Raw genomic sequence first — 17416 nt, forward strand, 5'->3', positions numbered from 1 at the left:
CATTCTGTAAATTCAAAATAAAAAAAAACCTAGTAACCGGTATGTATAAAATTTACAAGGACATAAAAAGTTTAAATACAGCTTAGAGTTAATATTCCAAAATATAACAATCCGCTTAGTATGTGTATAATTATTGTATATAATTCTAATACATAAAAAAAAACTAGTAATTCAAAGTATTTTATGTTAAAATTTGATCCGATTAAATTTAAAACAAATTTGTGTAATTAAACAACGTCAAAAAAAAAAATAAACAATAAAATTAAATTTCATAATCTGTATTTCCAAAACTAAAACATCACCTCGTCGTACAAGGTTATAAAAAAAATTAAAAAAAAAAAAAAACTTAAATCACTATAAATCAAACAAAATTATCTTTCCAACAGTACTAAGAAGAATAAGGACAAACATTCACTTTTCGTGAGGTCATTTTGTACTTAGAACTCGTATTAATTACTATAGTTGCGATTTGTTTATATTAAATATATTATGAAACATTTTATACTTCGTTTATATATAAAAAGTAAGAACGCAGAAAAGGATGCCTTCGTCTCACGCATTTAAAAAAAAAAACTAATACATTATTCAACTAGGCTCAAGACAAAACTGCAAGAAAATGATGGAATGCTATTTCCACGCCTTATATACATTCTATAAATCCTAATACAGTTTTCGTCGTAGCCTTTATGACAATGAATTATGTGTTTATATATATTTTTTAATGTTAAGTTTGTCTGTATAGTTAGTTATCTTTGCCTATAAAACAAAAACACAAATTAAAAAGCTACAATTGTATACCTAATATAAAGGTTGAATTGAATGCTTACACCGTCGAGGCACTTGGATTTGAGTGCCTACGTGATATTCTCTCTCTAAAGGTTTTAGATGTTTTAACAATGAGACTTTTATACTATATATTATCTTAAGTATATTAGGAATGTATACAAACAATATTTAACTCAGTTTCATTGAATTCTCTAAAATTAAACCCCGATTTCATTTATCAGTCGACATTTTATTAATAAAATTCAATTTAAATGAAAATACATTTACTTGTAAAAGTCAGTTTTACACCCGATATATTTGAAATAGGAAAGCGTATCATAGGGGCGTAGCTTCCCAAACATTGAACCATTTATATTAACAATACTGTTAACTTTAAAAAATATTTTTTGAAATTGGAAGTTAACATTCTTTTTTTAAAAAAATTGAGAGTTTTAATCTCTTTGTGTTCTAAATCATTTACCCGATTTTGAGTGAGCTTTGGTTGCTCGTAAGCAAGAGAAGGTTTTTGACCCCAAAAAAATACAAGAAATAGCCTTTGTATCATTTTTATTTGTAAATATTTGTCTTATAGTTTAAACTTTTTATATATCCCTTTATTAAAGCCGTGTTAAGTCGGGACGGATAGCTAGTAATTGAAATAAACTAAACTCAAATACTTCCATCAGTACTAATATTATAAATGCAAACGTAACTCTGTCTGTATATTACGATTCCACAGCAGAATCACTGAAATTAATTCGTTGAAATTTTACCCCATACGTTTTACCATAGGCTTTTGACCTACCCATGGCACTGTAAGAAAAATTAAATATCCCTTACATCATACGCCACCAACCTTGGTAACTACTATATTATGTCGCCTGTCTATAGGTACACCGATAATATTTAGATTAAATTAGTATTGCTGTTTAACGGTATATGTGATCAGGTGCTACCTACCCAGACGACCTTGCACGAAGCCATACCACCAAGTGTTTTTTATTATTTTTTAAGCACTATACACACAAAAAGAATTATTTAAATTTAATAAATATTGTAAAATTTAATAGTATGAACTTATTATATTTGTAAAATGAGTAGCAAAACAAAAAAGGTACAATATGGACAGCCTAAAATTGCGAAAGTAAATTAAAAGTTGTATAATAAAATTAAAAAGAGGTCTTAGTGATCTCTCGCCTCGTATTTAAACCGAATAGTACTAATTATTTTCTTCTTTTTTCATCAGTGTCCTTATAAAGGTTGAGTCACACACCTCATATTAACTTTAATTTTATAATTACCTGTGAAATAGGAAATAGTTCATTTTTTTTCTTAATTTAGAAAACTTTACAAAGCGTTAGTTGAATTCATTTTATTCTTATCCACCAAGCAGTATTCAAGCAAAGTGGTAGAATAAGCTCCAAACCTTATCTTTAAATAAATAATTCAACCAATCATGGGATCTCATTTAGTTAAACGACAATTCACTTAAATTGATCTTGACATGTATTCGTCTACTTGTTAAATATAAATATAGTAATTTTTGGTGTCTTTTAACAAACTAAGGAATGCGTTCGGTATTTAAAATTAATTTGTATTCAGAGCTCGAAATTCGAACCGATTAGTTTATAACAGTATGGTGATCTACTTTCCTTATTTTACTTTCTATTTTTATTAAAATATCGTAACGTACAATATACTTAAATGACAATTCGAAATTCGAATTTGAATTTAAAAAAAGAAATTCGAATTCCACATACCTTCGTAACGAATTCTTACGCAATTAGACCGATCGTACAATAAGACCTCTAGATTTAATACTTTTACTTATTTAGAAAAAAAAGGAAACTTACAAGAAAAATACATTAATTAATTCAATAATAAAGCTTATGTCCATATATTTACAGAACAAAATCGCATGCAAAAATTATTTGATCACGTGTAATTTTTTTTATAGTCCGCGTTAGTAGAATTCACAGGAACATTACGTCTTTGTTATTTAATTTGTAGCATGTACGGTCAGCAAAAAAAGCACGTGGTTATTTATTTTTAAATGAAAGCAATTTGGCAGTTTTTAATTTGTGAATTTATTAATGGTATCTCATTTACTTTTTGTAGTAAATACGAAACTGGTTTTAGGTTTTTAATTAAAAGTACAATCAAAACAAACTTAAAATCAAATTAACTTTTAATATATAAATTAGACATAATTTTTTTTTAAATGTATTGATACAAAAAAAGGGTTAAAAGAAACAAAAAAAAAATACTATATTACAAATAAACATATATGACGTGTCCCAAATAGGTGTACCATTCAGCAATTAATAGGCGTGGACACCTAATGCTGGTTTTCAATGGTACCCTCTTTGATAACTACTGACGGGCGGTGACCAAGTTATAATACGAATACTTAAATTAATATAAATATATATAGAATAGACAATAGACATTAAATATATAATATATTCAATAAATAAATCTGCACACATTAAATAGTAATTTTTCAATATAATGTATCTATTATTTTGTAAAAAAAAAAACAAAACCAGTTACAATTGTGATTTATATGACTATAAATATTAAATATAATTGTATAATAAATTAGCTGGGTTAAAATATAATCCCGAAATCCTATCTGTACCAAGCCATCCAAGGTCCGTGATACACATAGAAAAATCATAAAAATCATTCCATCAATTTTGGACGAGTGTAGTCACACACACACTTGAAGATCAATTATTTATATAAAGCATTGTCTATGTGTGCACGTTGTGCCCGAGTACTTGTTGTTGTCACATGCATGACGCGTGTGTGCATGGCTGCGATTCCTTCCTAAATACCTATGATTTCTTCACCAGCAGTTTGGTGACGATGCGATGAACGGATCTGTGGCGCTTTTGTGTAGACTCAAAGTTATAAATATTTGACTCAAGTTTTTCTCAAAAGCTCTAAATTCAAAATCCACATTAAATTTTACAGCAGCTGGTATAGGTATGTATTATTTTTTTGCTGTCTGTACCTGGTAAGGTCAAACATCAATGTATCGTTGTGATATCGTTGAAATCAAAACACAGTTTTGATAACGTACACCGAATTATCGAACTTATCGTAATGACATAAAGATCATATTTGCATGTGTACGACGAAAAATTGTAACAAATCATTCAAAACGTTTATCCTCGTTAAAAAGACGGTCAATGTCAAAATTAAGTGAGTTAGTTATAAAACTCGTTTCGGTAACCGTATACCTAAGTTCAAAGATTATTTGATTAAAACATATTTATAATTATTTATTATTCGTATCGTATTTTTAATTATTTAATATTCAGTGTGCAGATCATAAAGCTTGGTATTTATAAATAGTTCCCAGTTAATGTGGCCGGTTTTTTTTTCTTTTTTTTATAATATAAGTATGCAAACGAGCAAATGGTTCACTTGATGGTAAATGGTCACCACCGCCCATACACATGTACTGTAAGAAATATTCGCCATTCCTAACATCACCAATGCGCCACCGACCTTGGGAACTATGGTGCTATGTCCCTTGTGTTACACTGGTTCACGCACCCTTCAAACCGAAACATAACAATACTTAGTACTGCCGTTATTTATTTCCTATTATTTAAATCTTTTTAATTCCAATTCCTTCAAGCGTCTCAATTTATTTGAGGCTTCATTCTCCTCTATTTATTTATTTATTTTGATTACCAGTCGTACATAATATACATCCAAAACTCACTTTAAATTAAATTAAAACTAACTATATACAATCCATTACCGGAGAACACACAATCTCATACAAAATTATAAAAATTATACTTAACAAATAAAAAAAAAAACAAATATTTAAATAAAAATAAGAAACAAAAACAAAGAGGTAACTAATTAAATTTTAAAACCAAATTTTTGTTTAAAAAAAAAAACAAAAGACGTACGTATATATTTCATTCGCCATCTGATCGTTCATATCCACACACTACCCGTGTCTTCTTTGGTAGTCCTCTCCCTCCCTCTGACCTCATGCTCATCATTCTTTTAGTCACGTTATTATTGCCAATATAAGTTACAAACGTGATAACTTGACAGACAGAATTTATTTTCGGATTTAATATATATGTATAAAAAACACCGTACAGAAATTAATATTCGTTCTTTTCGGTTAAACTATATCAATTAAGTAATCCTATTTAAGGTGAATACTAGTTGCAACTCTATTATAAATATTATTAAGCCTATTCCAAAGAACTGAGTCATGTTTTAACTAGGTAGCCGTCCCGACTTTGCACTGTTAAAATAGTAACCAAATATACGATCAAGGTTGTATTATAAATCTTAGTTTACTGTTCGTTTAATTAAATATATAATACTAGCTGAATCTGCGGCTTTACCTACTCGAAATTTATTAAAAAATACCTATAGCACACACACAAAGCATCACCTCCAAATTTTACTCCAAGGGATGAATTATAGAAAGTAGCCTATATCCCGGGTCTCAAGCTATCTTCACGCCGAATTTCATATAAATCGGTTTAGGCGTAAAGAGGTAACAGACAGAGTTACTTTCGCATTTATAATATTAATATAGATAATCAAAGCCAGTGCTCCGAATTGTGAAATATATACGACATTTTTTATTTTATATACTATATATATTATTTAGTTTCATAAGGCAATTACAAATGAAACTAATAAAAATAACTGTAATTTCTTCCGTTTTAATATGAAAACACTTCGTGAACATCAAGCATGAGTTGTTTTTGAAAGATAAACAATCTGTTTCAATTTTTTTTGTGAATTAATAAAGAACTACAAATCTTATGTACAACATGTATCTTTCATAGTTTTAACAGCGTTCGCTTATAAAACGCCTGAGCCATCCATTTTCTTTCGTTTCTCAAAACCACACGGATTTACATTTTACAGTATAACAAAGTCGCTTCCCGCGCAGACGCGCGGGAAGCGACTTTGTTAGATCTAAGCGTACAGACGTACGCTTAGATCTTTTAAACTACGCAACGGAGCTTTAATTAATAAAGAGATTTAATACAAAACATGCATATTATATTTAAAAAAAAAAACCCGGGAATTTCAACTTTCCTAAACAGACAAAAACAAGATTTTCTCTTTAAGTTAAATTTAAGATTTAAAAGTAGTATATATAATTATTGTACCCGTGTAAAGCCACGACTGGTAACTAGTATTAATAAATATAATATGATATTTATTTATCATATATTTGTACGTACATCTTTTCTTACACAGCTTCGATCTGTACTGAAACTAGCCTATCAAGAAGTAAAAGTTGCATCAATTAAATCAATCGCGTAAATCCAGAACATACAGACAACCGAAACCTAGCTTTATATATTATTAGTGTGGTTAAGTAACACAGACGGTGAGTTGTGAACGCGATTGAACTATAAATAGAAATACTTTCAATTTCGAAGCTCTTTGTGTACGTATATATAAATATATACCTATGTAGAGAAACAAAGGTTCTACGTATACTGAATTTTATAGAGTACCGTTTGTTTTGAGTGGAATTTTTATTATTGTTTCGGTAAGAAATATATTATTAGCCTTGAGTTCAACGATGTTATGTTTGCGGTGTGATATAAATGTCGCAGATTCAATCCTGACCCTATATCATAGGGCACAGACAATTAAAAATTAAGGAATTACTAAATTCCTATTCCCGTCCTTTTAATCTTATCACTTGTGTTAGGAGTGGGGACGACAATAGCCAGGATCGATGCTGTGACTGAAAATTAATTGTAAAATCAAATCAAAGGTCTTGTTAGAATTTTCTCCAGTTTCAATTTTAATTTTCAGCAGTTGCGTGATTTATTTTTAAAAACATCAATAACATAAAAGTGAACCGAAACGATACGACTTGGGACCTTCAAGAATGCAAAAATTTAAACAGTTATGCCTAATTATAGGACATAGGTAATATAAATGATTGATTATCATAAGTATTTCGTTGTTTAATGAATTATATATTTAATAATTTCGATTGATATGTTATTTTGGTAAATACTAAATACTATAATAAATATAATAAAAGTACGCGTACAAGTTTACAAAATACGTAAAAATTACTTGTATGAATATAATTTCATACGATTATATTATTAAACATAAAAAATCAAATGTATTTTATTCGAGTTAACTTTGTTACATTATTGAATCGTCAATATTTCAACTCTACCACAGGAAAGCCTCTAGAAACGGCAAGAAACTCGTATAGTTGCTTATTAGAACCGATAAAAATCAAAACTTCGTATAAAAATAAATCAACCAGTGTTATACACCAGAAGCGTAACTCATAGACGTACAGACGTTAGTTGAACTACGGTAAGTAGTGTACTTTTTATATGTTATATAAAAAGTAAACGATAAACTGTATTTGTTTAAGCCGGGTTTATGTCTAGTTTAATATTTCTTTGCCCCGTTTGCTATCCTATAACATTCATCAGATTCTGATTATATTACAAATTGTGTGTTATTGACACTCGCGTGAAGGTTCTGTCATAGCATTCTGGAACCTTCCATTGCTCTATATTCAATGTAATAAATTTAAATCATAATATTTTCGTCATCCATACTAATATTAGAATTGTGAAAGTAGCTCTGTATGTGTGTCTGTTCACGGTCAAAATACTGAATCAGATTTTATGTAATTTTGTATGAAGCAAGCTTAAGCTCCATGGAAAACCATAAGGTACTAAAACACGAAAGAAGCCGCGAGCAAAAACTAGTCCATTAAAAACATTTTATATTGATGTTTTTTTTTTTAAATTTAAAATATCCTTACTAATTAATGAAGATACATTATTTGTAATGTACTGAAAAAAAAATACTAAACGAGTATACGTAAAACTTGTACAGACGTTCAGCTGTCGGAATGCGTGAATTTAATTTCCCTGTTATAATAATGTAATTTCAAGTGATGGCGAACCTTATTCTATTTTTAAATTTCATTTACTTTTTTCTTTTATCATCTTAAAATTTAGCAAAGGTCATCCGCTACTCCATCCAAAAAGATTATACGCAATTAATATATAATCATATATTAGAAAAATATATATTGAAATGTATAATAGCTATTAATAAATATTTAAACTATGGATATTATTGAAGTTTATTCTTGATCTTGTTCGTGACAAATGCGACCGTACACTGACTGGATTTCTAGGCCACAGAAATAGTTAACCTAACCGCCTTGTTCTAAAACACTTAGTTTAATATCTTATATATATAAAAATGAACGTTACTATGTATGTTTGTCCTCAATTCATTTTTAAACCATAATTTTGATAAAAGTTTGGTGAATTATTTTGCGTTCCCACGAAGTCTCCTTAAACCAATACAAGAATTATTCTTCGTATGTTTAGCCTTTAATATAAATGTTTTATACCAACAAATATTTTTAACACCTACCAAATTCTACCAGTGCGAAGTCGATTTCATTTCCAAAGCGGGATATCATCCATAAATTCACCAAATTTTCGCCAGCGTTTTTTACTGAACCTACTTAGAAACGTCCCAAAAGAGCCTGCTTATATCTTAAAGTCCAGCAATGCACCTGCAACCTTCCGGTGTTGTAGATGTACATAGACTAAAGTAGTCTCATTCCATACGATGAGTCAGCTGGATGCCATCTACATTATAAAAAAGTTCCTTTTTTATCAATTTAGCAACAGAGGAAATTTGAATGATTTCTAAGATCTTGTTGTAAAACCGTATAAAACATCGCCCCACAAAAGTGCTACTGACTCTATAAAGTCAATATAGTAATATATTCTATCTATATATAAATGTGAAAGTGACTGTCTGTCAGATCTTCGCGCTTAAATTGCTTAACCGATTTAGATGAAATTTGGTATGGATATAGTGTGATCCACCAACCCGCATTGGAGCAGCGTGAAAGAATATTCTCCAAACCTTCTCCTCAAAAAGAGAGGAGGCCTTAGCTTAACAGTGGGAAATTTACAGGCTGTTAATGTTGTTGTTGTAGTTTGATTTCCGGGGAAGGTTAATTAATGTACCACTCAAGATGATAAAATGGGAGGGAAATTTTTGTGTTACAGATGAAGTTTTATAAATTTTACTTGAGTAAAGTCACAGGTTCGGCTAGTTTAATAATATTGACTTAACATATGGATAATCGCATGATTGCAACATATCAATAAACATGCAAGTCTGAACTTATAGATCATTGATTAATTATTGACCATGTTAACATGTAGGAAATAAATAACAAATTAATTAATCAATCCGAAACCACACACACAAACACATCCACTTTAATACACACAAACAAACGCGATATAAAATGTTTCGTGATTTTCATACATTGTTTTGATAACTTTACTTTAAGAGCCAATATGGTTAATTGAAGACGTGGATCACGAAGATTGATCCTAAGTCAACGCTACGGAATTATCGCGGACTTATTTTTTTTAATCAACGGATGATCTAAGAGCTATCTGATGGTAAGTGGTGAGCAACGCCCATAGACTTTGGCGCAAGAAATATTAACCGTTCCTTAGTCCTTTTCGAAGCAAGGCGAGATATTTTACTTGATGTTAGGACTCTCTGCAAGACTATCCGGGTATGAACCACCCACACATCAAATATTGCACCGCTAAACAGCAATAGTATATTCTGGTCCGGTTTGAAATGTGAGTGAGCCAGTAAGATTACATGCACAAGAAACAAAACATCTTAGTTCCCAATGTTAGTGGAGATTGGTGACTATTTCGTGACGGCCACCATTTGATTTGTAAAACAATATAACTAGTCATAATAAAATAAGACTAAATAATATAACTAATAAATAATAACAGTAAATATTAAATAAAAACAAATGAAGTCAAGTACAGATTAAAAATAAAAAATAAATGTAAACATATAATTAAAATATAGAAAAAACAGGCAGTTATCGACATCTTTGTAATATTAAAATGACTGCTCTATGTCATAGTAACGCGAACAATGCTTGATTAATATGAGTTTAAATTACAATAATAATTATCAATCCACTTTAACTTATCCTGATTGGTGTAAATCTCGAGTCAACCTCCGTTCATTGGTCGAGACCTTAAAAGCACGTTGCACGCAATCAGCTAAAATCCGATAACTGGTTACAACCGCTGCATTTTAAATGGCAATCTTATATCTTACCCTAAGCATAAATTATATCATGATATTCACTATTAATACTTGGTGGTAGAGCTTTATGCAATCCTGTCAGGGTTTACCGACTCATCATCAAACAGAACTCAGTATTGTTGTGTTCCGGTTTGAATAGTGAGTGAGCCCGTGTAACTACAGGCACAAGGGACATAACATCTTAGCTTCAAAGGTTGGCGCATTGTCAATGTTTGGAATTGTTAATATTTCTTACGGCGCTAATATCTCTGGGCGATTGTGAATACAGCGCCGTCTGTGTATGGTGTATGACCACAAATATAGAATAATGAAGTCTTATCGTACTGTTAGATTTAAATCATGCGTTTCGTAATCCATACGCTTTACTTCTACGCCAATCTTTGACACATCGTCGGACCGTCTTGCCTGACATCCGATATGGTCCCCCTTCCCTCTTATAATTAATATATTTGCCACTATATGTAATCTTCCATTATGAAACATTTCCGTCGCTAAGTTTCACGTCCAACACGTGTGGTGCTCTTTTTTTATAACTAATCTTATGCAAATGTTTAAAAAACTGATCAGAGAACTGCGTTTCCATAATAGAAAAATTAGTATAATTTGATAACTCAAATTACAGGCCTCAAACGCGTGACAAATGTTTCCATAGTTATTTTGAAATTTTCAACAGATTTCCATACAATATTATGTGTGTTTCGAGTGTATGATTATTGCTATTTTTGTTTCATATTCATTGTAAATTTTTTTAATATTAAAAAATCCATCGTTATATTTTGAGAGTTGCACACGATCTGTATATAATAGTATCATTATATTACCTTTTGGTATATCCATACAGACCTGGCATCCGTTGCATTTAACGTTTAATTATAATTTTTTCTTTACACGAAACTTCTTTGTCATCTGTTTTTCATTAATAACCAGTAACTATTGTATGATAACTATAACTGTACGAAACTTAAACTCAATCGAATAAACGATTTAGGATACTATACAAGTCAAAAGAAAAAATATATTTTTTAATTAATTAATTAAATTTAAAGATATCAGCGATAGTCACACATATAACATAACTCAGTAGCTACTCTTTCCACCGACTCAATATACCCATAAAATAAAATAATATAAATAATTATTTATCTTGCACAAAAACCTATAAAAAATTAACTACACTCTAGCTGTTTTTATTATCTATGGAATATCGTATCAATTTATGTGTAAGTCTTATTAATTAATTTATTATTGACATAATAATATCGAAATATCAATGTCAGAAATGAGCCACAAGTTCACGTCCGATGTTTTGACGCATCATCAACTCGTGTATTGAAACGAACGATATCTTAAATTGATTAATTATTAATTAAAATATATAATCTCGTGTACAAAATACATAATAATTCTTATCGTTGCTTTCTAAGTATGATACAACTGTAGGAAAAATTGCATAACATGTGCACAGATAATAAATAGTTCAATGAATTATTGTATAATCTATAACGAGATTTTTTTTTTTAATAATGTATAATTTTATTAAAATTTAGTAAAATCGTGAATTTTATATTTTTCTTTCAACGGTTAAGACGTTAGGCGAAGGGATTTTTTTTAACTAAATCATGAAGCAAAGGAAGAAAAAATCTTTTTCAATGATAATTTGTGATAAACTGTAGTTTCCAAGACGCTTATTGGTCGGTAGCAAATGACGCAAGATAGCAGACGATCAATAAACATTGAAATTAAAGCTACATTAAATAATAATCTAACTTTGACCATCGTTTCAAAATCTAACGCAATTACGTGTATAAAAAAACTTAAAAAGTACCAAGTATATAAGTAAGATATTCTTTCAGTGATTACATACACAAAATAAATGGAAAAGTTAAATAATATCGAACTGAATGGAAAATTATAAAATGTATATATCAATCATTAGTAAAAGATACTGGCACATAACGTGAAACAATGTAACACATGGTAGAAAACAATACTGTCCCCTAGGAAGCGTGTAAAATAGGTTATCGATAAACAAGTCGTAAAATTATTACAGATAACCTAAAGATACACTAATAAAACATCATTCCTAAAGTTGATCGACGCAATCCGCACGCCACGCCGACGCTCGCTCAAATAAAAAATTAAAAAAATAATTTTTTTAGACTTGATGATAAAATAAAAATGGCCGCTGTCAATGGAAAAGATCTAACCGAACAACCAGTACCGCCATCTTCCTTAATACGCCGCGTCAGTTCGCGCTCGATTCGAAATTCAATTTCGGAAGACAAAGAAAATGGCGACGTTTGCGCGGGAAAGGGATCATTTGTAAGCAAGTATAAGAAGGCGCCAGAAGCGTTGAAGAATTTCCACATGAACGATGCTGAGAGCGAATTAGAAGTACCAGGGACGCCAATGACACCGAGGACCTCCACTACACCGGGTTTGTTGTTTTTTTTTGGTCGGAAGGCTATGCAGATTAATTATTTTTCTGGTAACATTTTTATTTCTTCTTTCAAATCTATTCTGAATATAATCTGTACTCTTCAAGTCCATAATCACCATAATTATGGCATCTCCATCAGAAGAGCCATACATATCATTTACAGCGCAAGGAGTATTTCTTTCCTTTAGCAGGGAAGTTGAGTGTAGATATATTCAGCCTGTGGAATGGGGTATAGCATTATGCAGGGTACCCTATAAATAAGATTCGGAGCATGGGAATTACTCAGTCTGTTTCCAAAACACATTTATACCCCCTACCATTAAAGCATATGAAAAAATATTTAATATTATATTTTTTTAAATAACATTCCTATATACATACATATGTATGTGTCAACGGTAGCCATTTTTGAAGTAGACGGCAAATTTTCGACGGTAGATTTCTTTCCGCAACTTTTAATTTTTAGTTCGTTGAACACGTGAATGGAATTAAGGAATATTGTGTTGCATTTTATGTAATTCTTATAAACGTATATAGCTTTCGTGAGCCATTTTGTTACATTTTTATTTCGTTAAACTGTTACATAAGTGAAGGATTGGATCATGCTTTCAGCATCTGTCAATCTGTCTGCTCATTTAAGTTATACAAATATTCGTTTATATAAGATTAAATATTAAATACATTTCACTAGGCTATCGCAACTGTTCAAGGTCATTATTTTTTTATGAAAGATAAAAAATACGCTACTGTGTTGATATAAACAGTAGTATAATAAACGGAAAAAAAAATGTTGAGTATTTGAGAAAAAAATGACGAAGTTACTTTGACATCTGTTCGTGACATTTATTGTAAGAGAAAATCCTCCCAGAGTAGATACGCATGATAAAAGGACGTCGTAGTCACGTTTATAATCAGTGTTTCTCATTGGACAAGAATATTTTCACTGGAAATATATTTTGCAATAAAAACAAAAAAGAATATTTTTTTGCCCAATGCGAGATATTACACCATTTGTAAAAAACAAAAGTAGAAATTTTAAGTGTTGCCATTAAAGACGAATTTTAAATTAAGCCTTCATGGAATTCTTCCATAACTTCAGTTCTATATATATTTAATTATTATCAAATAAGAATATTATCAAAACTAGTTTTACACTTTTAACAATTGCATCGTTTTTAATTAAAAAAATATACACGTTACAATGTAAAGTTAGTTATAACAAACACATTATTTCTGCCTGCCCTTGATTTTAGGTCAAAGATACTTAACCCGCAACATATTAAATACAATGACTTGAATTAAGTCAATATCAAATGCAATAAAAAAATATTAATTAAGATTCAAACATAAAATTAATTTTATCTTTCCTTACCAGGCCATGAGAACTGCACATTCCATCACGACCTGGAACTGGATCATAGACCACCAACCAGGGAAGCACTGCTACCTGACATGGCTAACTCTTATAGACTACTACTCACAGGTAAGGTTCTTTGTAGCACATTGCGAAAGGCAGACAGTACGTGTAATAGAAGTAAGAAGGATTCTATAAATGTATTACTGATATTTAAAGGTAACTACTACTAGGATAAGGTTAAGCAATAGGATACAAAGATTTCAACTTGCTTTATCATTGATTAATGAATTTACATTTCAATTTTATTGCATTAGCAGCCCGTAAATGTCCCACTGCTGGGATAAAGGCCTCCTCTCCCTTTGAGGAGAAGGTTTTTTGGAGCATATTCCACCACGCTGCTCCAATGCGGGTTGGCGGAATACACATGTGGCAGAATTTCGTTGAAATTAGACACATGCAGGTTTCCTTTACCGCCGAGCACGAGATGAATTATAAACACAAATGACACATGAAATTTCAGTGATGCCTGCCTGGATTTGAACCCGAAATCATCGGTTAAGATGCACGCATTCTAGCCACTGGGCCATCTCGGCTCTCAATTTTATTGCGTTATATTGAATTTTCAATTGAATGTAACCAATCGAAATCATAGGTATTTGACGTCTTGCCACAGAGTTTAGTAGCAGCATCACAATTGATGGTCTAGGATTCCAGTTCTATATATATTCTGTGTTTATCTTGTGGACCAGTTCACAGTCAATATATTTTCTCCTCATCTAAATCTACGAGTGTATCAAATATTTTACTTGGATGCTCTGCTTTCTCTCAAATTAATAATGAATTATTTATTGTATAATTTAGTTTATTATTATATTATTAATTAATTACATTTATCTAATATGATAACTTTAATTTATATTGCTTTTTGTAATTCTGTTGTGATAATATTGGGTCTTTTTAATTACAGGCTTAGGCGAAGATCCCGAGAGACAGGGTCTTCTGAAAACACCAGAACGTGCCGCTAAGGCGATGTTGTTCTTTACCAAAGGATACGATCAAAGCCTCGAAGGTAATACTTGATTTGAATTTGATGAAAACCGCTTATTTAAAAAATACAAGGATAAGTTTATTTTTACTTAGAATTTTTAAATGTAAAGTAAACGAAGATTTTCACAGAATTAAAGAATTAGAATTTTTTTTTACATATTCTCTTACCAAAAAATAACGGACTTTAAAATTTTAGTGAGTTTAGCATCGGGTTCTTGCTATGGTTGCTTTTCTTATTTAGCTTCACACAATATTTATAGTCCTCAATCAACTCAATTATCAGCACTATTGTTCTTCAAATTTTATTTCTTTTTACATTGCCGAGATTCAATAATACCGCGTTATCATATTATAACAATCATTTATAGGCAACAACGAGACCAAACAATATGTAATAACAAAACTTTTATTATAAAATTTTATGATTATTATACACTTATGAATGATGATATATACTTATGAATGATGAAAAAGACTTAACTACTGAGTTGAATATACATATAGAGTCTTTGGTAACTTTTATAAGTGCTAGTTAAAGTCTACTTAAATAAAGTACATTTTGATATCTTACAGAGGTCCTAAACAATGCCATATTTGACGAAGACACGGATGAAATGGTCGTGGTTAAGGATATAGAAATGTTTTCAATGTGCGAACATCATCTCGTTCCGTTCTACGGCAAGGTTTCCATCGGTTACCTACCCCAAGGCAAGATCCTTGGGCTCAGTAAGTTAGCCAGGTAAGAAATTATTTTCCAACTGTAGTTTATTTTAGTAGCAGCCTATAACTGTTCCACTGTGGGCAGTGCAACAGACCCAGGACCTTTAATCCTCTCGAGGAGAGCTTACAAATCTATTACTTTAATGTCATGAATCAAATTTCTTCCGATATACTGTACTGTGTGACTTCTTGGACTGGTTCATAGAGTTTATAATAATAAACTCTTTGTTCACCAGATTAGATATAAAACCACAAATCCTAAGAACCTGGATAAGTCAAATAAAAGGTTATTGCTTTTTTTATTCTCAAAAAAATCATAATCACTGGAAGTTTTTCTACTATCGGAAAGCACAAAGAGTCCTACGTCTGATTTTATTCCGGTGATCTCTGATTAGCCACGTGCACAGTATGGGTACGGCAGTAGAGATGAATGTAATAGGCGAAAAGTCAGCGATGAGTAGTTCCGATTCGACTACAAGACCGCCCTGCCGGTAGGATCGTGGAGATCTTCTCGCGGCGGCTGCAGGTGCAGGAGCGCCTCACGAAGCAGATCGCGGTGGCCGTCACGCAGGCCGTGCGCCCCGCCGGCGTCGCCGTCGTCATCGAGGGAGTGTACGTATTCTCTCGTTTGCCTTACATCACTAGTGGCCTTTCTACTCGAGAAGCTAAATTTTCTTTATGCATACAAAACGTACCCTGCATATGATATTTTTTTGAATTATCGCATGAACTGAGATAACATTTGGTGAGCAATATTTTGGAGCTCTATCGTTCACTACGAGTGACTTAAAATTAAACCCACACAATGAACGAGTTAAGTTGAATGACAACTTGTAAGGATGTCCAAATACTTATCAAATAAATCGCCGACAAATCGCAGGCACATCGAACATTATATCTCATAATTGCAGCACTGCGATTATGTATGTTTCAATATTTTTGAACCATTACCTAATGACCTATTTGTTCGTCTTTAGTTTAAAGATATGACAATAGCTCGTAGAGACCAAATAAGTCTGGTGAAGCCGTCGAGTAGTAATCTTCACCATCAGTAAGTTTGTATTTCTACCAACAGACACATGTGCATGGTGATGCGCGGTGTTCAGAAGATCAACAGCAAGACGGTCACGTCGACGATGCTGGGCGTCTTCCGCGACGACCCCAAGACCAGGGAGGAGTTCCTCAACCTCGTGCACTCCAAGTGAGGATCACACCGATTAATTGTTATTTCATGTTTTGCTCATTCGCTGTAAATTATTTTTACTTAAAGGAGTTTTTTGTATACGAACGAGTTATTTGCCCACTATCCTTTCTTCATAACAGACTAGAATCGTTTTTCTTACTGAGGACTGTAACTTTACAGTGGCCCTCTTAAATAGTCTTGGGTTCGCAGTCACTTTCGTGATGAACTCTTAAATAACCTACAAATCTATTGCCTATATAATTTAAAAAGTTAATTTTTCCTATATAGTATATTATCTCAACAAGTTTGTTTTAACGATTTCGAAGAAATTTTTTTTTTTCCATTTTTGTTGAACATTATATTTCGGCAAAAGCAACTGGGTAACAGTGACTTTTACAATACTAATACGGCTTCAATGAAACAATATATATTATAATATTTTTTTTTATTTTGTTCGAAATTTAAAAACAATAGTTCTAATTTCAAAGTTCCTTAGTTAACTATCATGTTATAAAATTATAGATTTTCATAAGTGTTTGTGTTCAAATTATTTACAAAAATTTACAAATATTGATTACGAATCAGCAATAACTTATATTTAAATTAAATTAAGTTTTCTTTTTAATTCATATTTTAAGTATATTATAATAAGTTTTTAATTATAAAATGAATCAGCAAATGCTACCAGTTACAATTATATATTAACTGTTTTTATTATATTATTAGA

At 31.1% G+C, this 17416-nt stretch overlaps 1 protein-coding gene across 3 annotated transcripts in view; it reads left to right on the top strand.

Moving 5' to 3' along the window:
* The window catches only part of LOC125074040 (GTP cyclohydrolase 1), a 40845-nt gene extending 23917 nt beyond the window's left edge, over positions 1 to 16928 (top strand). Inside the window, exons 2-7 of one of the 3 annotated variants that reach the window (XM_047685223.1) lie at positions 12102 to 12379; positions 13758 to 13865; positions 14707 to 14808; positions 15360 to 15525; positions 16002 to 16118; positions 16582 to 16928. In XM_047685223.1, the coding sequence (XP_047541179.1) occupies positions 12121 to 12379; positions 13758 to 13865; positions 14707 to 14808; positions 15360 to 15525; positions 16002 to 16118; positions 16582 to 16711 (882 nt within the window). In that variant the 5' untranslated portion in view covers positions 12102 to 12120 and the 3' untranslated portion in view covers positions 16712 to 16928. Of the gene's footprint in view, positions 1 to 12018; positions 12380 to 13757; positions 13866 to 14706; positions 14809 to 15359; positions 15526 to 16001; positions 16119 to 16581 lie in introns of those variants that run through there. The other 2 variants (XM_047685222.1, XM_047685224.1) reach the window with 2 other exon arrangements.
* The last annotated feature ends 488 nt before the right edge of the window (positions 16929 to 17416 follow it).

Source organism: Vanessa atalanta, chromosome 26 (assembly GCF_905147765.1).
Source record: "Vanessa atalanta chromosome 26, ilVanAtal1.2, whole genome shotgun sequence".
NCBI classification, from domain to species: domain Eukaryota; kingdom Metazoa; phylum Arthropoda; class Insecta; order Lepidoptera; family Nymphalidae; genus Vanessa; species Vanessa atalanta.